Genomic DNA, 24,507 nt, shown 5'->3' on the forward strand with positions numbered 1-24,507 from the left:
AAACGTGTGGAAGAAAAAGTTCTTTCAGGTCCAATAAAGTGGCTGGTTCAGATGAGTTTTATTCACTGCGCAGTGGAGACAGAAGTTCACATGAAGAAACTGTAAGTTTCTCTCTGACCAGAATGAGTTTTCTGGTCAGGGTTTTATACGAGGTTACAGGAAGCAACAGAATAACAAAAGCTGAGAAGACATTCGCTCACAAAACGATCTGAGTAGATTTGCATAGACCGAACTTCACCTTTTGATATTAATGTTTTTATTATTCAAAGCACTGTGACACATGACACAGGTTAACTTCTGTTTATATCAATTCAATGAAGTTACATTACTTACTCATGATGTAAAATAGTGCAAAACATTAATTAACCTCGAAAACGAAGGACAAGTGAAAAAATGCAAATAAAACAATTGGACATCAAATTAACTTTGGAGTGCAGTTCACTGGATCTCTGAGGGCTGATGTAGCTGGTATCTCTGAGGTGCTGCTGTTGTCATTCTATGAAGAGAAACAGACATGACTCTGATGTGCATGTTTGGTTTCTGTCATGCCACAATAACAACTTTTTTCACATCTGAGAATGCACATTTTAATGTGTACCTATAATGACATGTTATGCCCATTCCAGCATTACATATTTTGGCTAAATATGCACCAACAAGAAGCTAATCAAACTGTCTACCTTATGCTACATTCAGGAAGAGAAAAGCAGCTCATGTGTTGGATCCATAGGTGACGATACTGTAAGTTTCATCATAACCAGCCAGCAGACCAGATACGTTTACTTTTGGTCTAAATGGAAAATAATAGAAAAACAGTTTTTTTAAAGAGTGTGTCTTAATGACAGAGGAAAGCAAAAGCTTAGTACATATTTCCAAATTAATGAATTACTCCCCTAACATCTAAATGATGTGAGTGAAAAGTGTGAATCTCAGATTCTGCTGGAAAATATGGCAGTAACCTGATGATGTAGTACAGACAAGAACACAGATTGAAAAAGGGCCAGATTGTATATAAGATGCATATGTAAATAAGATTAATTGGAATATACAGTACAGGCCAAAAGTTTGGACATACCTTCTCATTCAATGTGTTTCTTTATTTTCATGACTATTTACATTGTAGATTCTCACTGAAGGCATCAAAACTATGAATGAACACATATGGAATTATGTACTTAACAAAAAAGTGTGAAATAACTGAAAACATGTCTTATATTTTAGATTCCTCAAAGTAGCCACCCTTTGCTTTTTTTGATAACTCTGCAAACCCTTGGTGTTCTCTCACTGAGCTTCATGAGGTAGTTACCTGAAATGGTTTTCACTTCACAGGTGTGCTTTGTCAGGGTTCATTAGTGGAATTTTTTCCCTTATTAATAAAAAAGCAAAGGGTGGCTACTTTGAAGAATCTAAAATATAAGACATGTTTTCAGTTATTTTACACTTTTTTGTTAAGTACATAATTCCATATGTGTTCATTCATAGTTTTGATGCCTTCAGTGAGAATCTACAATGTAAATAGTCATGAAAATAAAAAGGAAACGCATTGAATGAGAAGGTGTGTCCAAACTTTTGGCCTGTACTGTATGTCAGTAGCCTTTCTGACCTGCAGCTGTCACTATTACTTGGCTGAATCCTCTGTATCAACACCAACGTGCTGGTTATAGAATGAACGTGTAGTATCTGCAGACATGAGAGGACTCTGACAGTTTCTCCACTTAAAGTGTAGAAATTACACTAAGACAAAGAAACAGATGATGGAGTCTGACAGTTTAGTGTGACTGAGTCTGTAAATTTAGGTATATGTTGGATTAAATAAATAAAAATTGCATTTATTTAAAATAATTCTTGTTGGAGCCATTTCATTGGCAATCAGCGTGTGTCGCTGGGGGGTGGAAAAGTTTATTTAAATGTGGCCTAATTGCTTCAGCTGTGTTGCGCACATGTTTTTTTACCGTGGTTACGTGTATGATAACATGGTAAGATTAAAAGAAGAATTATTATTTTGTTTATATTATTTTGCTGTTTACTTAAAATAAATGGATTGCCATATCCAACTTTAAGTTTGAACTCTTGGACAAGTTATTTATTGGCAATTGTTTGTTCAAAAACACACATCTACACCAATGTCACGCGTTAATTACAGACCAAACAAAGGAACAAATGTGCGCCAACAATTCTAATAATACATTCATAATAGCAGACAATGTCTATTAAAAACCTTCTAACATTTATTTAAAAGCCACTTTGTTGGTTGTGCTAATACTGTAGCAAGACATCATAATATTAGTCCATAGCAACAGACAGTGTACTCACTTCGAATGATGATGGAGAATATATCACTGTCAGGAGATTGAGACATGTGAAAGTAAAAGCATGTCACTTGAACCTCAGCAGGGGAAATATGATGTGACATCATCAGCAGCTCAGTACCTGTCAGTATCTGGGGACAAGGGAAAAGTTTGCCAGGTCCTCCTCTTACAATGCGAAAATAACAACGACACAAAGAAGCAGATGATGAAGTTTCTGTCGCTGTGATCACCGCTGGATTCACTGTCAGTTTAGGTGGAAGAAGAGCTGTAAGGTAAACAAATGTTTTGAGGTAAACATTTTATATCACATACTTAATAGTTGCATTAAGATAATAAAATCCCTAATGGGAAACTGTGATTTATTGCACGGTATAGAAAATAGAAACAAAGTATACTGCACAGGCAAATTGTCAAATTAAGAGACTGACCTTGTGCTTTCATCTCAGAAAAGGAATCTGTTGGAGACAAAAAACATCTGGCAGTAATAGTAAAATAGTAAACCCTTGTTGTTAATGTCGCATTTCTCTAAACCTGATTAAAAAGTTTAATAAAACATGCTGCAATAGATATCAGAGGTATTACATATTAATGTGGCTCTTGCCCGGGCCGGGCAACTGCCCGTTTGCGCTGATTGGATTAGCTGCCCCTCTGGCGAAAGAGCCTACATAAACTTTTCTTTCTTTCTTTCTTTTCTTCTTTTTTTGCTGTTGTGGCTGCATTAATACGATAATACGCCCATCATTACTTAAGTTAAATCAAATTAAATTCGCTATATCATTCAATCTTGCCCTCAGCGATGCCCTCTGACCCCAGTCACGTGACTTTGTTTGGTTACACTTTAGGCTACTTGAAGTTTTCTACATAAGAGTGACATGACACTGTCATGAACGTGTCATAAAACATTATAAACAAGTCATAAATGTTTATGATATAACAATTTTTTAGTAAGTGTCATTCTGGTTTTGTCATGACAAGTTATGGTTAGGGTTAGAGTTAGGGTTAGGGTTCATGTGTCATGACTGTGTCATAACAGTGTCATGTGTTCATGACAGGGTCATGTCACTCTTATATAGAAAGCTTCAGGTAATGTGTTACCCTTTGTTTATATTCTCACACACGGGGCAGCGCAAGCCCTTCTGCCTTCACCTGAGTTTTTAAAGTCATGGAGATTATGACAAATGCCCTGTGAATAGTAACCAAAAAAATCCACTTGCGCTTTGAATAAAGTGTAGCTTCAGCTTGTAACGTGCATCACGTTGCGCAGCATTGCCTTATATTAACGTAATGTGCTACGTTATCAACCAAAGCTAATGACATAACGTATTTTGCAGCAGCAGGCTAACGTAGCTACGTTACGTCAGTAACGTTACGTTAACAGTGTTCTGTAGAGAAGAGAGAGGCTCAGGGATGGGATGGTTTGGCCTCTTGAATCATGCTAGGTTGTTTACAGTCAATATGTTGAGTTTTCAACCAACAATCAGATGTGACATTAGGGAAAGTGGAAGTCGCCTCTGTTATGAGATGATAAATTAATGTCCCAATTGGTTAATGTAATAAACTTTGCATTTAAAAAGAAAAATTATAGCCTAATGTTAATTTTGTGTAGGCTACTTAAGTATGCCTTCACAACAAAGACAACTGAAGAAGAGAGAAAAAGAGCTCAAAGAAGCAGCTAAAAGATCTGTAACTTTGCAGAGCTGGAGCCTGGATTAAAACATAATCCAGCAGCGCTGTGAGAGAAGCATTTGATTATGTCAAGCCACCATCCCACATTATTCATTTAATGTAAAGTAGGCCTATTTTATCAGGGGCATTTTCTTTAAGTTGGAGTAGGCTAATAACTCATTAAAAACAAATGTTTCATTAATAATAAATACACAGTAAATTGTGTCTGTGCCGTATGGCATAGTGAATTAGTTGTTATTTTATGTATATCAAAAGCTCCAGTTCACAGAGCATTTGAGAATCTGGGGATCGAGTAAAATACTTTTACTAGCTGTAGTCATGTTGTAATTGTTCTTAATAATATATATATATGTTGCCTTTTTTCCAGATTAGAGCAATAGCCCCTCCAAATGTCTGTGCACGTCCCTGCTGTATTGTGCCTACATTTACAATGACAACTATTTTACCTTCCAACATACTGCATTACAACGGCAATAGCAGTACTGTCTACAACATGCTCAACCAACAAAGCTCGATCGAAAAAGTTTGTACACAATATAGACAAAGAACGCTTGATTGATAACCTATTTATACAAAAATATACTGTATGTGCACCAGCAGAACCAGCAGCATTGGTTCTGCACAGCACTGTTATATAAATCAATCAATCAACCAATCAACATTTATTCATAGCACTTTACAGCAACCAGCAAGTATCCTAAGTGCTTTACATCAGGAAAATTAACCATTTTATTGCACAAAGTGGCAATAAACATGAACACAAACAGCAGATAAGGCGTTTACATACTGAATTACTTAATGCTTTACTTAGTATGGGCCTTATAAGGAACTGGAAACCTGTGTGGTTTAATAAGTGTCAAACTGCTAGTGAATTAGTTTGGAGCAAGACCTCATTTTAGAATAGGGAACATATTAAGAATGTAATTCATGTAACAACTTCCTTTCTTACAATAAACAATAGTTAGAAGGTTATTGAGGAGTTAGTTAGTAGAATATGCTATTAACATGCATGCTAATAAGCAACTAGTTTATGGTGAATATTGTGCATAATCTCCTTAGGGCCTCATGAGCTAATATGAACCAACTCTACATCCATCAGGGTCTCTTCTGATTTATACAACAATCCTCCAATAAAAAAAATAAATGCAATCCAGCCCAATGTGATTCTGACTTGTTTTTTTTACTAAACTTCTGTTCAGACTACAGACTATTAAAATTGACTCTAAATTTCCTGTAGGTGTGAATGTAAGTGAATGGTTGTATGTTTCTGTGATTGCCTGGCAACCTGTCCAGGGTGTACACCGCCTTCACCCAGTGTCAGCTGGGATAGGCTCCAGCCCCCCACGATGGTTACAGATAAATAATGGATGGATGAATGGATTGATGGACTATTAACATTTACACAGTTTTATTAGAATCAGTTTACACTTTCTTTTCCTTAAGATGATTTAAAGATTTACATTCATGTCAGTTGCCTTTAGTTTGGATTCCACTGTCGACCAGACAACACATATTACCTACATCAATTTCCCTCACTAGATCAGAAAATACACTATAAAAGACAAGTAAAAAATACACATGCATTAAAAACAGCTGGGATGTCTGCTTTCTGTTTCTCTATGAAAAGGTTTGTGTTTCAATGTGCCTGCAGGGTGCTGTACACCATGTACTTTAGGGCTGATGGAGGTGGCTCCTCGGGGATGGTGTACACATGGTATATGTCAGACTAGAGAAGAAAGAAACCAACTGTAAGATCTCTTTAAATATGTAGCATCTATTAACCTATGTAGCAAAGATATTCAATATTGTTCCTCCTGTCTCACTTACGTCCTTATTTTGAGGCGTTTGTCTATTCAGTTTCTCACAACCTGCGAGTGAGAGACAAAAGATGATTTGACAGTCATTGTGATTCCATAAATATATAATAAGTCTTCAGTAAATAAATATATGCCTGTATCATAAGCCAGTAAAAATATTAATGAACAAAAGCACATTTTTGGGACAAGCACTAGTCTTATTACACTAACAATATGTCCGTTGTTGTGGTGCTTATTCAATTACATAAGAGCATATACATATAACTATTAGTCATATTATAGTATACACCTTTGGTATTTAAAAAAAAGACACTTTTCAAAAAAACTAATACTGCAAATAAACCAAGAAAAATGTGTATTGTACATAATATACAGTATTCACCCTGTACGCCTTACGCTACATTGATGTAGGTGTAAAGCAAAAAGCAGCTCACCAGTAGGACAGTCAGCAGCAGGTACTGAGGTTATCACACTGTAGACTTCATCATTTCCTGCAGTTAACTAAAGATGACAGGAAAGTTGGGAGAGGAAGTGAGAGGAATTCATAAATACATTTACACATTAGTTCACCTTGAGGAGCCTTGCTATTCAAATGTTCGATTATTTTAGAAGATGTAATGTTACATCTGACAGAGACATTTTTTTTTCATTACCAGTCCTCCATTGTCAAGATTTCTCATGCGCATTAAGTCATCTGCAACAGAAGGTTAAAAAAAAAAACGCACCTCAATACGCTAGAAGACCAAAATATAATTGCTGTACTGTATGTATGAATGATACAGTGATGTTGCCTGACTATCAAATGTGTACATTACCGGTGACATTGTCTTGTGTCCTATAAATAAAAGGAAAAAAAAGTTTTAATAAAGAGTGTCCTCATTACACAAGAAACAGAATGCTCTATAGGGCAATAAACAATATTCAGAGGGATGTATTTCTTTCACTGAGACTTACAGTATGTGGCCAGTACTTTAAAGCCCAGGATTTAATGGGGGAATTGGGGAAAGGTGAATGAGCTCTCTCCAATGATTCAACTACTAATGTTCTGCTGCACTGGTTATGCTCAGTGGCTGCACTGGGCAGCTATTTGCAGTGAATAAACTGAACATTATGAAAAAATGTAAAATTGCGATAGATAACTCCTCACTCAGCTTTTGCTGAAAAGGTACCAAAAAAATCTTACCTCTTTTCAGAACCTCTTTCTGGAAAAAATGCAACAACAAAAAAATAGAGAGTCTTAGGCAGGGCACTGAAATCGTGCTTGTATTGGCGGATTAGACATCAGCTTTTTCTGATATGCTTCACAATTATTAACTCATTCACAGCTGTGTGACTAGTAATGTCCAATCATACTAATGTAGGTGTACAGAGCAGACATTATAAACTGGCACTTATCATTATCACTCTGCTGATCATGATGTAGTATTTCAGTAAGATGTATGTTATGTATGACTATGATATGTAGTATTTTAATGGGCATTAGCGTTCTCAGGGAGGAAAAATACATTAAAGTATTTCACTTTACTGAACACATAAATCAAGTTCTCACCAGTTTTTTTTTTTGTCCAGAGAAGTGCCAGTCCCAGTAAGATAACGCCTCCAAAACAAGCCGCAACTACTACCAACTTCCATGTCCATGTTTCTGTGTGGGGACCACAAACAAGTGCCAGTTTCACTTCTAACACCAAAGCAGGAAGACCACCTGTACCTACTGAATGCCTTCTAGTACATGGAACACCAAATATAAAAAATGAAGGACATTTTGTTTTGAAACTGATATACATTTAACATGTAAATGTAGTTGTGAACATAATGAATCATTGCATTCAGGATCATTATCACATAACAGGTTGCTTCACTGTAAAACTGTAGAGTAATACACACTGCTCAAACCCAGAAGAAACATGTAATATGTGTCCACTGGAGATGAGGTGGTTTTTTTAGATTATTTCTTTGGGGCATTTTAGGCCTTTATTATATAAGAAAGCTGAAGATGTGAAAGGGGAGAGAGAGGGGGGAATGACATACAGCAAAGGGCCTCAGGTCGGAGTCAAACCTGTGGCCACTACGAAAAGGACTGAGTGTTTGTTCATGGGGCACACGTGCTACCAGGTGAGCTATCCAGGCGCCCCGTGGTTACAATTTTTAACATTAAAATATTAAATCTTAGGTATTTTGCTAAATGTTTGTGTAGCTCAAAACTAACTTGCTCGAAAATATGTCAAATACCAAAATGAATTGCATGCAGTATGTGTAAGTAATCACCAGGTAATCACATGCTTTTTGCTCACCTGTTGCCGGGTTTAGTGGGGTTACGGGGAACAAGCTAACTTTAGCGCTAGGCTTATGAGGTGTCTGACAAAATCAACACATTTAGAGAAATGCATTTTTGCATTTATGATGCACTCATAAAGTTTCGACAGTGAAAATATTAAATAAGTATTAAAATGGCATATTGAGAGATAGATAGATAGATTGTTTATTGTCATTGCATATCACTACACAACTAAATTAAGATGACATCAATCACTCACTTAGCAGCATAAAGATAGAAAGATAAAAAGTGACAGTGTCACCAACAATAAATAGATAAATATGGAGTAAAAAAAAAGTATTAAGTTAAACCAGAAATTAATATTTGAACATTTTCTAAATGATTCTTAATAAATCTCGCTTCCTGTCATTTCTCCTATATCACTATCTAATAAAGACATATGTCCAAAAAAACAATTAAAAAAAGTCAGTGTGAATCATTGAGAAACTGAGCATTTGTGTCACCTGGTGCTGGTTTCTTTGGTGTTAGGGAAGTAGAGATACAACTATCAGTGTTGCTTGATACAACAGTCACGTGACCTGGTGAATAAAGAAAAATACATTTAATAATACTCACATAAAGTACAATACACATATACTTTGTGATTTAAGTCATACATCTGTAATTTTGTTATCTGATGCTGGTTTTGCAGGAGTTACAGGAGTGGAAGCAACAGACCTGCTAACAGTCAGACCTGCTGAATAAAAATCTTTTAAAACTTTTAAAATAACAGATAAGGGATTTGTGACAATGATCTGGATTTCTATTTTAATATACATATATACCATACCTGTGGTCATAGTAGAAGGCTGCATAGTCTGTGTCACCTCTTTTTCCACAATATCTACAATAAAACAAGATGGATTTTAAAATGTCAGCTTCATGCTTTTACAACTGTGTGGGACACCGTATTTGTGCAATCGCTTAAGCAGGCAGCAATAAAAGAAATTTAAGTACTAAATAATTTGTGATTAACTAATGTCACACATAATACATCGATCATTTTGTTACCCAATGCTGGTTTCACAGGAGTTGTGGAAACACCTGGGCTGCTGTCAGTTGTTGGGGACCAAGAGTTTGGTTAAATCTGATTTTAACCAAAAGGCCTCAGATTAAACTGACCTCTGGATACAGGACACACATGTGCTCAGAGACAAAGGAACATGTGACCAAGACAAAGGAATCTTGGCCTCCATGTAAACCCCAAAGCCGGGGTAATTCACACCTCTATGCGAAATGCCAGCCAGAAGGGAAACTCCTCACAACTGGCAGGAAGTCAAATGACTACAAAAGTGTAGTTTTCACCCTTTCAAGAGTTTTGAGTCTTCCTATTGGTTCAGCGGGACCATAAACACAGCAGGTGGGTTTTAACCTATAAATAACCTGACCCTAGGAAACTCCCCCGTCTTCACTTGCAACTCAGTTGCTGAAAGGAGGCGCGCAAGCGCTTGTGCTAAACTTCCATTTTCTGGAGAATGTGGATTTTATTTCGGTGGATCCTTGAAAACACACCAGTGTTTTCATATCTGCAGTGAGAAGGAAACAACGTTTTTCTTCTCAAAGTCGACTAAACTTGCCCCTTGCTGCTTTTTTGGAGGGAAGTTTCTCCGTGGCCGCTGACGAGCGCCAGGGACCCATTCCGTTTCATTTCTGGACAGAAACAAACGGACTGAACACACCGTAAGAAGGCTTACGTCTGGGCAGAGATAAGTAGTGTGTTTATTAATGAGCAAAAGGGGTTAGCTACCATTGTTGCCATTAATGTGATCTGATTTAATCATGTACTGGTCCATATGTGATTATTAATCTGTGCTGTGAATGTATAAATTGATCACTATACTCGTTGATTTATGTTGTGTTAAGTAGCTGGGTATAACTGTAATCGCTACCTGCTTAAACCACTCCTTTCAGGAGTTTAGTTACTGTCTGCGATAGAATCGCGAAAATCAGCTGTTAGTCATTGAAGTAGTTATAGTGACGTTCTCCTCAGCAAAACAAAAGTCTCAGTCTGTCCTAAACCACACGTTAGCCCAGACCTGAGTGGCTGAGGGGAACTGGGTCATTATCGATAACTAAAGATCAGAGTGCCCCCCCTTTTTTTCTTTACTCTTCTCCTCTTTCTTCTCTCTCTCTAACACACACACACACACACGACACAGGCTAGACGCGTAGCTCCCGAGCTAACGCTGCAGGCTAGCTTCACACTTGGAATCTGCTTATGTTCGGACAGAGCTAACCCAGGAACTAGCTACCATACCATACCGGCTAAGCGTGCGCGCTGCCTAGCAACCCCCTCGGCTTCTTCAGCCCCTGCCCGTGCACCCAGCACCACTACCGCCCTCTTGAGGCTAAATAGTTTGTGCAGCTCACAGGAGTAGCCATTTTTGGAGTTGTTTGATGTGTTAGAACTACAATCGACACCGCCCCTCCCTTTTCACTCACTCTCTCTCTCACACACACTCACACACGGACACAGACGTGTCCGCCCATGCTGCTTTGTTTTTGCTTTGTTTTTGGTTGTGATATTGTAAAGAGGTATATGAGTTTATTATTGAAGGATTATTGATTAGCTACCGATAATTGTGACGTTAATAAATCTTATTATGCTTAATTAGTAGTTGCTTGTGATTATTTGTGTACTTGTTGTAATAATTGCTGGTCAATCAGGTCCGTGCTTGGATTCACCCCTTCCTTTAATTCCTTTTTAAAGGATTACCACAGAATGAGACTGTTCCACAGTTTGATTATTGGTCCCTGACTTGCAGGGTGGTGCCCCGTTTTTGATTGTTTGTCGATTTGATAAAGTTATTAATAACCATATTCATAACTTTATTAATATTGATAAAACATCTTTGATAATTTGCCAATGATCAAATCTGTACCCTACGAGAATCCTACACAGTCAAATCTGGTGAATAAATACACACAAAACGTTTAAGCTCTTTTATAGAAGTGAAATGTGATGATGTTCTGGATCGCTATTACAATGTATAACATGTCCTACCTGTTGTCATAGTAATGGTTGGCATTGCCTGGATAATGGTTGACTCTCCTCCCACAATATCTACAGGAAAGGGAAAGGGATTTGTCAATTTTATGTGTGTACAAATAAATTAAGCATTGTGCTATTTATCTTATTTGTGCAATGACTTTTAACAAAACTAGAAACCAGAGAACATGTACTCTGTTTTTAGCCATGCCAGCGGCTCTAGGGATGGCAATGTTGGTCAGTTGGTCCACAACTAAGGTCCAGTCTCAGTATTTGGTGGATTGTCATGAAATATTGTATAGACATTCATGGTGCCCAGAGTATAAATCCAAATGACTTTGTAATCCAGCGACTTTTGCTCCACCATGAGGTTGACACTATTGGAGAGATTGCTATGGAATTTGTTATCCAATATCCATGGTGCCCAGAGGATTTTATATACATTAATGAATACACAAACACACAGACACAAAGACACACAGACACACTCATTAAGACGTTCTTTTTACAGGAGTCAGCAGAGTGGAAACACCACGCCTGCTAACAGTCAGACCTTACAAATAAAAACACAAAGACCTCTTCAAATCTTCAAACTATTTCATATTAAATTGTTATGTAATAATATTTACCTTAATGTACAAAATGTCCTACCTTTGGTCATACTAAATGTTGGCATTGTCGGGGTCATGCTTGACTCTCTTTCCACAATATCTACAGTAAGAGAAGATGGATTTCAGCTGACGTTTTGAGTGTACAAACAAATAAATATTAATGTAGAAATCCTACTGTGATACAACACCACACACATCATGTTAAACAACTACTTAAAATAATAAATATGTGCCATCTGGTGTGAGTTTTATTATGTAATTTAAATAAAGTGTGATCATCTATCATTGCTCGGAATATGGAATAGTCTGACATCAAAATACAATTAATCAAACTACCTAAAAGCATATCTGTATCACCTGTATCATCGCCCACATGTGGAATTTTAATTATTCTAAATCTGTTTCTTAGACTTAGAATAGGTCTTTACAACACTGGCTTGATAGGAATATTATTTTTCTTGCAGACTTACAAAATGATGAAACTCAATTTCTAAGTTATGAGGAATTTCTTAGATCTAAAAAAATTCCTGTCACCCACAAAGAATATCAAATGGCAATACATGCTATACCTAGTGGAATTCTTCAAATAATGAAGTGTCACTCTGAGAGACAATAATTGGATCCAATTTGTTAATGGAATAAAAGTCATAAATGTACCAATAAACATATAAGGAATTATGTCTACAGCAAAAGGAAAAATTAGGGAATTAAGGGAAATTAGTTTGGAAGTCTTTTTTTCTAATATTTACTGGGAATCAACATGGCTTCTAGCGTACAAATTTGTTATCCCCAAAAAATTTAAAGAATCACATTTTAAAATACTGCACAATATTGATCCCACTAACAAATTAGTTTCAAGATTTGTGGCTGTGGACAATAAATGGGAATGTTGTAAAATTGAAGAAGAAACTATTATACATTTATTCTGGGAGTGTCGGTATTCTGTGGAGTTCTGGAAGAAAATTGAAAACTATTTCAATATTCAAAATAATCAATAAATTAAATTGGAAGCAAAATATGTTATTCTTAATTACAATAACAAAAACAAAACAATACATAGGATTGTCAATATATTAATTCTACAAGGGAAATTTCATATCCATAAAGCTAAATCTTCTAAATCTCAGTCAGCTTTTACTCACTTCAGACTTGAATTTCGGAATTTATTTGAGTCTATCCAAATTATTAATAATAAGAAAAGTGTTTATATAGCTGATGTACTGCAAGATTTGTTCAAGTAAATGTGTTAATATCACCCACATTCCATTTCATCTTGTATTTGTATTTTATTTTCTGTTTTTGTATTGGTCTCATTTTTTACTAATTTTTGAGTTTTTTTGTTGTTGTCATTAAGTAAGGTTGTAATGTTCACTGGATGGAAATTAATATCTTTTTATATATTTTCTAGGTTCGATCACGAACACTGTTTGAATAACATATTTGTGAATGTATGCAAATAGTTACAAAAAAAGAAATTAATAAATGAAATAAAACACACACTCACAACAATACCATACTTTGTATTGCTTTGTATTGTTCATATATATACTACACACACACACACACACACACAAAAAAAACTACCTGCAGCTGTCTTATTTTGAAACGTTATCCTTTTATAATATAGACCCAAAGTCTAAAACACATTAAACTGAAATGTAGCTGTGATAACATGTGATGTGTGTCGATGTCTTTGCCAACTTACCAGTCAAGCTGTATCCATCACTACGAGGAGACAAAGAGTTGGGTTCACTTCCCAAACTGTAATCACAGCTGGCATCGCTTTGTTGAACTAAACGTAGACGACTCAGAAAATCATCAATTGTGACAGTAAACTGGCAGAACGACTGTTTCTTTGAGGTCTTCTTCCTCCAGATGTTTGTTGTTAGAACTGGACGACTTGCTTCTCCAAAGTATAGGTTACATCTCGTATCAGGATTAGCAGATCCAGGCAGAGAGCAGGTGAAGAGAACGTAGTCACCATGAGAATGGTGAACACTCATCTGTGGTTTTTGAACTACAAAAGATTAATGCAGTCATTAAATAAAATGTGCCATTCTGTAATCAAACTGTATGTTTTAGCAGTGTAGCTTCCCATTAAAGGCGCCCAGATCAATAGGGGGGTTGGTACCTTGCTCAAGGGCAAACTGGCACCTCTCCAGCTACCAGTCCACACTCTGTAATTGATCCGTACCGGGACTTGAATCAGCAACCCTCCGGTTCCCAAGCCCAGACCCTATGGACTGAGGCACTGCCACCCTCCAAAGATTACAAAGGGCTCCAGACTAACTTTTTTTTACTAGGGGCACTGAGCCACTAACTGAAAATGTAAGGGGGACAGGCAGAAAATGTAGTGGCGCATACCCTAAATCAACCTGCAATGCAATTTTTTACATTTTCCCCATTTTAACCATATTACTGATTAATGCTTTGGCAATTAATACAGAAACTACAATCTTAGTTCACAATTTAATTGAACGGTGCTTAACAAATGCACATTCAGAAATGTAAACAAAGAGTACTGTCAATGTAAAAAAACCCTGAAAAAACTGGTGACATTTAATGGAAATGGATTTTTTTTTTGTTCCTTAAAAACACCTGCAATTTGACACCACATCACTGAGTTATCTTGCACTAACACTATATGATAATATATAAAAGAACAATAACAGAAGTCACTCACTGTGTATGGTGATGGAGGATGTGTCACTGTGTGGAGATGGAGAATTTCTCACTCCAACCTTTACAGAGTAGTAACATTTCACTTCAACCTCAGCAGGTAAACTTTGATGGGAGTGCAACATCCTCAGCAGCTCAGTTCCTGTTAGTATCTTCTGACATGAAGACTGAACACTTATAAACTCTTCCCTCCCAGTGTAGAAATAGCACTGAGACACAGAAACAGATAATGGAGTCTGACAGTTCAGTGTGACTGAGTCGGTCTCTGTGATCACCGCTGGTTTCACTGTCAGTTTAGGTGGAAGAGATGCTGAAATTCAAGAAGTAAACATATATCACATACTGAGAAATGACATTAATATATTATTTGAGAAATTGTGATTGAATATGGAATTAGGAAAAATATACTGAACAACCAAACCATGTGGATGAATAGTCAAATTAGCAGCACAGCTAAACATGTAAGATAACAGATCAGAGACTGACCTTGTGCTTGAATCTCATGAAAGGAATCTGTTGGACATAAGTGTAAGTGTAATAAGTGTACAATTTTAAATAGACATAATAAAAACTTGTCAATACCTTTAACAAAACATTGAACAATTAAAACTCTTAGGAGTCAAGATAAAGATGTACTTTATTTGTTCCAATGGGGAAATTAGCTTTGGACTCTGTTCCACAAAAGGTCCACAAATAAACAGCACAGACTAACACAGGCTATAAGAACACACATCAAATAAAATCACTCATAACAAAAAGATAAAACATGAATGTGGTGTGCTGATACATAATGGCTAACATTACATTTTAATGTCATGTTTGCAAGTGTGAACCTGCATATGTTTGTAACAACACAATCATAATCAATAAATCTATAGGTTTAACTTACACATGAGGATGACAAACAGCAGGCATCCAGCCATGATGAAACTGAACACTAAGACTGTCCAGAGAGAAGATAGTTGTGTGTCTTGACTGTGTGGACTTTAATGTTCTTCTCATTTTGCAAAACTTGCTCACAGGAAAACCACAGCATGAAATACGAATCACACAGACAGGCCACATAAATATTCACGTTACATCTACTTGTTTCACACACTAAAAAACTAAAACACGTACTATTTTTAGATCACGTCTATCACAGACGGCTAACTGGTTCAGAAGAATTAAAGAGTTTGATCATCATTTGTCCACAAACTGCTCACACCTACGTAGTTTGATTTTTGTCCTGACCATTCAACACAGAAATCTGCATTTCCATTGTTATTTCAAGAATTACTTACAGCATTTACTTATATTTTACACTGACTAAGCAGGGAGTGACAGTTTTAAATGCAACCTGGCAATAAATTGTCCTCGAACCAGAACGTGACTTTCTCAAAACATTGCTGCATTGTGTCTGTTACAGCAAAGCTAGGAAACCCAAACACTAGACAGGAGGCACAGGAGGCCGGAGTAGTTTGAAAGAAGATTGATTTCAAAGTTGAATATTTCGCGAACAGGGAGTGAACTAGATCCAAAAGGTCAGGAATTAAAGTTGGGAATCTAGAAAGGGGGTAGCCAGGAGTGACGTGTGCCAGGGTGGTGTCCAGTAGGGAGCCGAGCAGAGGCCAAAACCACAGTCTCACAGGAATCAAAACTGCAGCAGACGGAACTGCAGGGAGAGAAAAAACACTGTAAGCAGCGTTAAAAAATGTACAATCACAAAAAACTAAGTTGAGGCTGAAACCGTGCACTAACTCAGTGTGAGCCACGTTCTGGCAATGTGAGCGTGGCAGTGCAGAGTCTTATAGGCAGGCTCCACTGCAGAATAGCAGGCAGCTGGTGATCAACTCCCCTCAGGTCAGGTCACCTGACTCTGCCTGGGTAACCAGCCACACACTGGGAGAGAGAGGGAAAGGTTAATCAGAGGCCATTACCGTGAGGTTAAAGGAACATACCTGAGAGCACAGGGCCAACAGCTTCACCAAAATATTGAAGCTAAAACGTGTACTGTAAATGATTGTTTTGGAGAAGACTAACGTGGAGTGTTTCTATACTGTATCATGTTTGTATAAACTGTTTTTGCCCAAGCCTGAGTATTCTTCAGTATTCCTTAAATATACAAAGTCCATGTTTATAGGCAGTTGACCCAAGTTTACTCACCAGTTTCAACAGACCCATAGTTTTAGCTGAAATATATTCCAGCCTCATTAAAAAAAAAAGAACAAAAATATTTAACCCCACAAATCCAAATTGTCTCAAAACACAATTTTATAACTTTAAAAATGTTGTTCAAGTGCTGCTCCCATTATCTCTCTGGTCTGAAACAGCTGGTTCCTCTGAGGTGCTACGGGTTAGCATTTGTCGCTCTATATAGTGGGAAAACAATATCAGACTTGATGGTGTTTTAAAATCTTTTCCTGCATTATGCAATTGTCAAGAGATATACCAGTTGCACATTTAATTTCTGTTCTTCCACATTGCCAAAACATCAGGAAATGTAATGTAACAATGTACGTGTAAGTTGTTCATGTTATTACACCCATAGTAGTCACAAATACCAAAACGTTAATATATCAAACAATGAAATTTTTATCATGTGTATGAAACACACTGTAGAAAACATTCAAGTTGGCAGAGAGAGAAAAGCAGCTCACCAATATTGCTGAATTGGTAAGTGACGAAAATGTAAGTTTTATCATAACCAAGTGGCTTATCATTTTATCAGAACGATAGAGGGAAGGTAAAGTGAGTGGCCTTGTCCAGAACAGCATGATCACTGAAAGAATGGATACAGACATTTTTAAATGACCTATCCATGTTGAGACTTTCCATAAAACGTAGATTACACATACTGTACACATAAATAATGTTATTTAGCATTTTATATATATTTTTGATTTATCAGTGGTGTTGGTTTTGGGGATAAAAGGCAAAAAAGAAGAGCATGTCTTCATTGCAAAGGAAAGCAGAATACATAGTACATATGGACAAAGAGTGTAATTGTGTGTAATATACAGTATTACTCTCCTCAAACATCTCTATAATGTGAATGATAGGTTTGCTGGGAAAATATGGAATATACCATCGTATTTATTCGGGTGGAGCACTGACGTTATGTTTGCATCAGTTGATCATGATTGTATTAATTCTTCAGCATCAATGGTTCATTATGATTCTGAGAGGTTTGTGCACTTTATGCCTGATTTTCAATCGCCCATTAGTGTTTGTTTGTTTGTTTTTAAGTTGGAAGACATTTTTGACCTCGAATATTGGAAGTAGGATTTTGCACAATCCATAGTCTACATTTTCCATAATGAGAAGCACTTAATAATGAGATGCAAAAGAGTGATATACCGACCTATGGCAAATATGACACATTCAAAGAATTAAAAAAAGAACCTATCCTAAATGGTGGAGGGATCATTTCGCCACGATCCATGCAGGCTTTAATCTACAAACCCTAATGAGTTGCACCTGATGCTGATTGTGATCACCTGGTTTCGTTTTACCGGAAGCAGCTGCATAAAGACAGACGTGCTCCGCGTGCACATATAGCATAATTTTAGACTTCGCGTAACACGCTGCTTTTTGTGTCTTGTGTTTCCCTTTTATATTAAATTCTTAGTAATGCCTCCTAAAAGGGCGGCAGCAACAGCAGCAGCAGCAGCAGCAGCAGCAGCAGCAGCAGCAGCAGCAGCAGCAGCCTCTGCTGATCCACCTGCGCCGTCCTCCAGTGAAGCTCCGGAGGAAGAGAAAAAAACAGGTTTGCTTCTTTTTCATTTTAGCTAAGGAGAACTGGCCGTTGAACCCATTATTATTATATTTATTAAAAGTAACCACTGTCGAAAACATTTTCTTTCCACGAATGTGTAAATCTAAAGTGAATGTGTGCACATTTGCTCTCCAGATGCTGCGGCGCTGCGCAAACTTACAGCCCATCCCTCCACAGCAGTGATGGTGAAAGAAGCGCTTAAGGAGTTGGACTCGCGCAAAGGGGTTTCATTCCAAGCGATACAGAATTACATTAAACAAAAATACCCCTCGGTGGATTTGGTAAGGCTGAAGCACTTCGTCCGTAGAGCCCTGAAAAAAGGACTGGAGACTGGCACGTTAGTGCGTCCTGCTAACTCTACGGCCACTACAGGCGCACAGGGAAAGTTTAGGGTAAGAAGTAAAGTCTACAGCTTCAAAGTTAATCAAATAACGTAATTTATTTTTTTTTTTTTTTTTTTTCTATCTTCCTGTCTTAAGCTTGCACCAGTCAAGGAGGCAAAGCCCAAAGCTGAGAACGTGGATCCCAATGTGCAAAAGGCAGCCAAGGATGGAGCCAAGAAGTTGAAAAAAACTGGTATGACTAAAACTGTAAAATGACCACAATCACTTTATAAGCTATCTTAAAGGGTGTATTGTTTAATAGCCTGTAACTACATAAAGGTACCACGAAGAAAGGCACTGCCAAAGAGGCAAAGTCACCAGGCACTGCCAAAGAGGCAAAGTCACCAGACTCTGCCAAAGAGGAGGCTTCGTCACCAGAGGTGAGACAATGCTTGTATGCTGAGATCCTGGGGGAAAACAGTGACTGGTGTTCCTGTCTGCTGTATTTGATATAGGCTATGGGCATGAAATTAAACCTACTAAAGTATCTAATTTGATAATTTTCTGGCAAAGTGTTTCTGAATTTATTCTTGGCAGATATAAAAATTTAGAAAACTACTTGTATAAGGCCCATCTGGGACATTTTAAAAATGGAACATCTTCACATTTTTCTGGGGGTTCAAGTGGCTGACATTACATTTCTGGCTACATCCTTGTCTGACAGTTTCTGTTTTTTAGGTGCCTCCCAAAAGGTCTAAGAAAGAAAAAGAAGCTGCTACCTCAAAGGCTGCTCCAGCAAAGAAGCCAAAAGCTAAAAAGGTTGATGTGGAAGCATCTGATTCAGCTGAAACTAAAGTAGCAAAGACCACCAAGGAGGCAAAGGCAGGAAATGCGACTCGGAGCAAGGCTGCTAAAGCAGGCAGCGATGCCCCTGCTGCTAAAGCAACTGGGAAAAGAGGAAAGAAGACTGCAGAATAAATTTATTGTTTTTATACTTTTTGTTTGCAATAAAATCTTAACTTTTGGAGCTCTTGTATGCTCTCTAAATTGATGATGGATTTCTGCTTGTGTCAGGACATGCAGCACTGGAGCTGGCTTTGTCTATGGACCAGATCTCAACAGGGCTTCCTATCGAGCTTTATTTATATTAAAGTGTTAAAACGCTATTATGTAGACAAAACCTTTTCAAAATACCATTTCAGTGGTACTGTGCACACCCCCAACAAGTTGGACAGACACCGGCCTGTTTAGTTTTCCTCTACTCATGTTTTGGAGAGGACAATTCTCAAGTTAAATGTTAACCTTCAAAAGGGATCTTCCAAAAAGGTGCAGGCATGGAGAAATAACAGCCATTTCCCTATCTGCTTAACAAATGTCCTTTTTTAAAGGACACTTGTTTTTAAGGCTCCTACCAGTCTAACAGAATTTAGGTACACAACTATTTATATAATGCTTTATCAATTTGCTTGTTGCGTGCTAATTTCATTTTCAAAGGCAATATGAATCTCTAAAATGTCTTAAAGGCCTTCTAGACTGCTACAGGTAATGAATAGTAGCCTACTTTATAATTTTCCCCATTGAGGGACAAGTCTAATTAAAAGCAAACTGTTTGGCTTTTAAACCATGTGGCTGCAACACATGGGTTTTACAAGTTCTTCTGTGACAGACTAGACCTTAACTTCAATGGGAAATGAAAGGAATTAACTAGTGTAATGTGAAATATGGAACCTTAATGCTAAGTAGGCTAATGCCATTTTCACAAAATTCCTTTAAAGATGCCAGAGTGAAGCTTTGAGTTGACAGTTTTATTGATTGTTTCTCTTTTCAAGAAGAGTGCAAAAGTGATTAGGATATTCTGAAATGGCATCCCAGTGCCTCCAGAGGAAGGAGACAAGAACTACAAAAAACATTGTAGAAAGGATGCGGCTGTATGTTTTCATTAAAGGGATGACACAGTTAGCCACTGTGGACACAAACACTAAAATGACTGCCATAACAGCCAGCAGCACATTGATTAGTTTTCCAAGAAGAGTCCGTGCTGTGCCATTCTCCAAGCCTTCAAGCTGCACCACCTGCTGTTGATGCTCCATCTTGAACAGACGTGTCTGACATGTCTTCAGCGCCTCCTACAGGGTAGAGACAAAACTGCCAGTGAAGATGCTCTAATCTAATATGAGGATACACATACTGTATGTACAGCACCACTCGTCTTATCTATAAATCTTTTCCATTGCAGATATTTTGACTTGTGAATGCCATGATGAAATTAACCTGCTACAGAGCCACAGGGCAAAATCTAGCTCCCGGGCCTCTGTTAACCCCCTGTTACTCTATACTGCAATACTACCTGGCCCCAGATTTGCCATTTGTTCATATGCTTAAACACTTTAATTTAGGAATATGCACAACCAAAAACCAGTTAACACACAGTCAGCCTGGCGCTTTCAGGGTCTCTGAGCTTGTGGAGCCCTGGGGCAGTTGCCTGCTTTGCCCTGTTACTGTGAAAAGCACAGGTGTAGCTTATATTAATAAATTAATGATTGTTCATTCCAATACACCTGAATGGAACCAGCTCACCTAAAAATGTAACACTGCCATTATTATTATTAGTAACACCTGTGCTTTCTTGCTACGACATTAAAATGTCAAGCTTACATGAATATCTGTTGCTCTGCCGTAAAAGTGATAAGCAGTCTTCTCCTCCATGCTGGCTAGTTCCTCTTGCAAGTTAAAAATTTCATTCTGGTGCAGTTCTGTCAAGTCATTGAGCTGTTCTTCTAAACGTTCACTCCTGCAAAATAGTAATGGCAACAGTATATCAAAAACAGGACAGGTTCCTTTAAACTAACAGAGTACTATAGTAAGAATATACCTGTATCGCTCCTCTTGTAGGGCCTCCACAATCACTGTGTAGTCTCGTTGATGATAGTATTTTAAGTTTTCCAAGCATTCCTCAAGTTGGCCTTTGTTTTCCCTGAGCTCTTGTATTTCATGGAGTATAGCATTAAATTCTGATGCCTGGGCATGGTCGGGTGTATTGTCCCTGGAGCTAGGGATTCCTTCAGAACCAGACGTAGTATCATCATCATCATCATCATCATCATCATCATCACAGCCATACTTCGGGCTGGACTGCAGCTGCCCTGTCCTCAGGACCCTCGTTTCCCCAGAGCCAACATCCTCATCTACCTGGGTTTCATCCAAGTCTTTCAGGGATGCAATGTTATCACTGCTGCCAAACATTTGCAGATAATGGAAGGAAATTTTTCTCAGCTTGGACACCACAGCTCCAGCTGAAGAGTAGTAGTAGGCTAGATAGATCACCTGTTACCTGTAATGGGCAGGATTGGGTTAGCAGGCAACTACTCAGGCCACCGAACCACTTTGTTTTTACCTTTACTTGAGCATGCCAAAAGCAATAGTCTTAATTTTTATATTACGTTAGCATAGACAGAATTCTTCAAAATCAGATTCTTATCATGAGACCTCTATCCTTGTGTATCTTGACCCTTCCATCAGAATAAGAGGATTGTTTTATTAAATAAAAGGTAGGCTATTAACATGTGGCCTTTTTGGTCGATAAAATGACATTTAAGCAACAGAAATACTGAAGGTACAAGAAAAGTTAACAACTTGACTCCAGTTAGCCTACTGGCCCTGGTGCTTGTCTATGGGCCTGTCTATGGGCCTGAGGAATTGAACTTCACTTCAAACACATTAATATTGTCATAGTGGGACACTTTAAAAGAACTAAATATAGTTATGAAGTGCATTTGTAGATCACTTGAAATATCACAGAGGCATACTAAATTAACAGTTTTAGTAATTATAAGTATGATAGCAGTATGCACAAAATATACTTAAACACAACTATAAGTTGCGCTGCAATGCCTTTTTAAGTGTATTTCAATAAGAATGGCAATACAATGCAATTGTACTGTAAGTGTGCTTAATTGCTCATGAATCTTGATTTTCATTAGTGTATTTTAGTGCACTTGAAGTTTAAAAAAAGTTGTTCCATTTTAGTATACTATTTACACTTGAAGTGTAGTCAAATAGATGTTAAGTTGAAGTTAATACATAATTGAATACACTTAACTATACTTGGATTTGACAAAATAGTACAAAATTTAGAAAATATACTTAGTACACTTTATTTATATTTTTAATAGAATTCTTTTTCACCTGGGCTGGTTTGTGTATCTTGACCCTTCCATCAGAATAAGAGGATTGTTTTATTAAATAAAAGGTAGGCTATTAACATGTGGCCTTTTTGGTCGATAAAATGACATTTAAGCAACAGAAATACTGAAGGTACAAGAAAAGTTAACAACTTGACCCAGTTAGCCTACTGGCCCTGGTGCTTGTCTATGGGCCTGAGGAATGCTATTACGTTTTTTTAGGAACCATTTTGTACCAAAGCAGTCCCTATACAACTGTTGACAGTGGTTTCAGAGAGCACTGTTTGATGTTAAATGTGTTATATATAACGTTATAAAAAAACATTGCTTTTAGCATCACCAAATCCCATTCATCGACACTGAATAGCGGTGGAGGCAGATAATGTTATTTATCGCTAGCTAGGTAGGAGACAACTCAAGACCTTGCAGGTCACATAGCTACCTCTAACGTTAAAGGTAACTTTAAATCATAGGGTTAAATGAGAGAATGTGATTTTTGTAATATGGGTAAACTGACTTAGCGATATAATAGATACTTACCTTGCTTCAAATTAAGTTGTCTATTTCGGTTACTTCCAACCGGTCATGCATCATGATGACGGCTGCAACGTTAGCTTAGCTAGCCTAGCTAGACACTTGGTGTCGATAAAATATTTTCACTTGGCCTTGGTAACGTTAATTAAAAGCATTTAGCGTGGTGGTTTGTTTTTTAATTCTGTAAACAATGTATAGTACGTGTTTGGCATTCAGTTTGGAAACGTTGCGTGCAAAATAAATCTCATAAACAGCAACACTACGGTTTAGCGTTAGCAGTTTGCTAAGGTTCTATCGACAGCCGCCAACTGCTTTTCATGTTGCTTAGCAACGGTTAAGCGTTCAGACTTTAGAGAAAGTGAGTTAACACCGTTTTCCTGAAAAGAATTAGGTTTGGGATCCTCTGATACTGATCACTATCACAGTTGCATTTCATGTTAAGATTTATTTTAATAAGTTCTAAAGTCAAAAAACAGTCAAATGTCTTTAGTCTGTAAATTAGATCTACTTTTGGAAGGCTGTGTGAAGTCATGCTGAAGCAGGTTTGTTTACTGAATCAAGCTGGGTCTGGGTCAAAGTAGAGAAAGGGGTTTCTAGCACACTGTCACCTACCTCCAGTCCAAGGTGCATGGAGAGGGGGAAAAGTCTTTAAGATGCCCTGTGCACGTCTGGTCGACCCAGGTGATTTAAATTGTTGTGTCTGATTAGACTTTTTCTCAGGACTGTGGGCTGTACAGACTGCACTTGACTGACTTCTCCCAGACTGCTGGTTTGCTGTGGGGACTCTGTTGGTTTTGTTGCACCTGTTGGCAATATAGTGGCTTATTCCCACATCCAGCATATTCATCTGTATCTGTTATACCCACAACACACTGGGCCTAATGAAAAGGGTTAAATATACTAATACACTTTGTTGGTGGCACACATTTTGCCATGTCATAGAAGGTCAAGAACAGGTGTAATTAAGAACATTGATGGCTCAATTCCTTTGAGTGGCCCAGTAGGCTATTCCAATCATCCAACACAATACCAGGGCCTGTATACACATGCTTTTCCTACTATAACATGGCAAAATGTCTGCTATGAAAAAGCCTCCCTCACTAACTATAATGCACTTCAAGATGTTGGCAGTAGAGGAATTAGTAAATTAAGTTTGAGTGTTAACATGTCACATTTTTGCTATTTTCACCTTGCAACAAGACAGCAAAAAATGACATCTGGAGGATAATGTAATTACCACAGTCTGGAACTTCCACAATATATTTCTGTTACTATCATGGCCTAAAGTCCAATTAATCCTCTTATGT

At 37.6% G+C, this 24,507-nt stretch overlaps 2 protein-coding genes across 3 annotated transcripts; one reads left to right on the top strand and one right to left on the bottom strand.

The window, feature by feature from the left end:
• Nucleotides 1-17,904: 17,904 nt before the first annotated feature.
• On the top strand, nt 17,905-19,512 carry h1m (linker histone H1M). Its single transcript, XM_028576148.1, has 5 exons — nt 17,905-18,153; nt 18,298-18,554; nt 18,642-18,738; nt 18,825-18,925; nt 19,224-19,512. Exons 1-5 carry the CDS (start codon nt 18,018-18,020, stop codon nt 19,461-19,463), a joined length of 831 nt encoding a protein of 276 aa, XP_028431949.1. The 5' UTR covers nt 17,905-18,017; the 3' UTR covers nt 19,464-19,512.
• A 763-nt stretch (nt 19,513-20,275) lies between these two features.
• LOC114554555 (transmembrane and coiled-coil domains protein 1) lies at nt 20,276-23,988 on the bottom strand. 2 transcript variants are annotated; one of them, XM_028576469.1, is made up of 4 exons: nt 23,813-23,988; nt 21,358-21,816; nt 21,141-21,276; nt 20,276-20,611 (listed from the first exon to the last, which is right to left on the bottom strand). In XM_028576469.1, the coding sequence occupies exons 2-4, from the start codon at nt 21,726-21,728 to the stop codon at nt 20,291-20,293; spliced, it is 828 nt and encodes a 275-aa protein (XP_028432270.1). In that variant the 5' UTR covers nt 21,729-21,816; nt 23,813-23,988; the 3' UTR covers nt 20,276-20,290. The 2 variants fall into 2 exon arrangements, with proteins under 2 accessions (XP_028432270.1, XP_028432271.1); XM_028576470.1 differs by lacking the exon at nt 23,813-23,988 and adding an exon at nt 23,207-23,779.
• Nucleotides 23,989-24,507: the final 519 nt, after the last annotated feature.

Source organism: Perca flavescens, chromosome 4 (assembly GCF_004354835.1).
Source record: "Perca flavescens isolate YP-PL-M2 chromosome 4, PFLA_1.0, whole genome shotgun sequence".
NCBI classification, from domain to species: domain Eukaryota; kingdom Metazoa; phylum Chordata; class Actinopteri; order Perciformes; family Percidae; genus Perca; species Perca flavescens.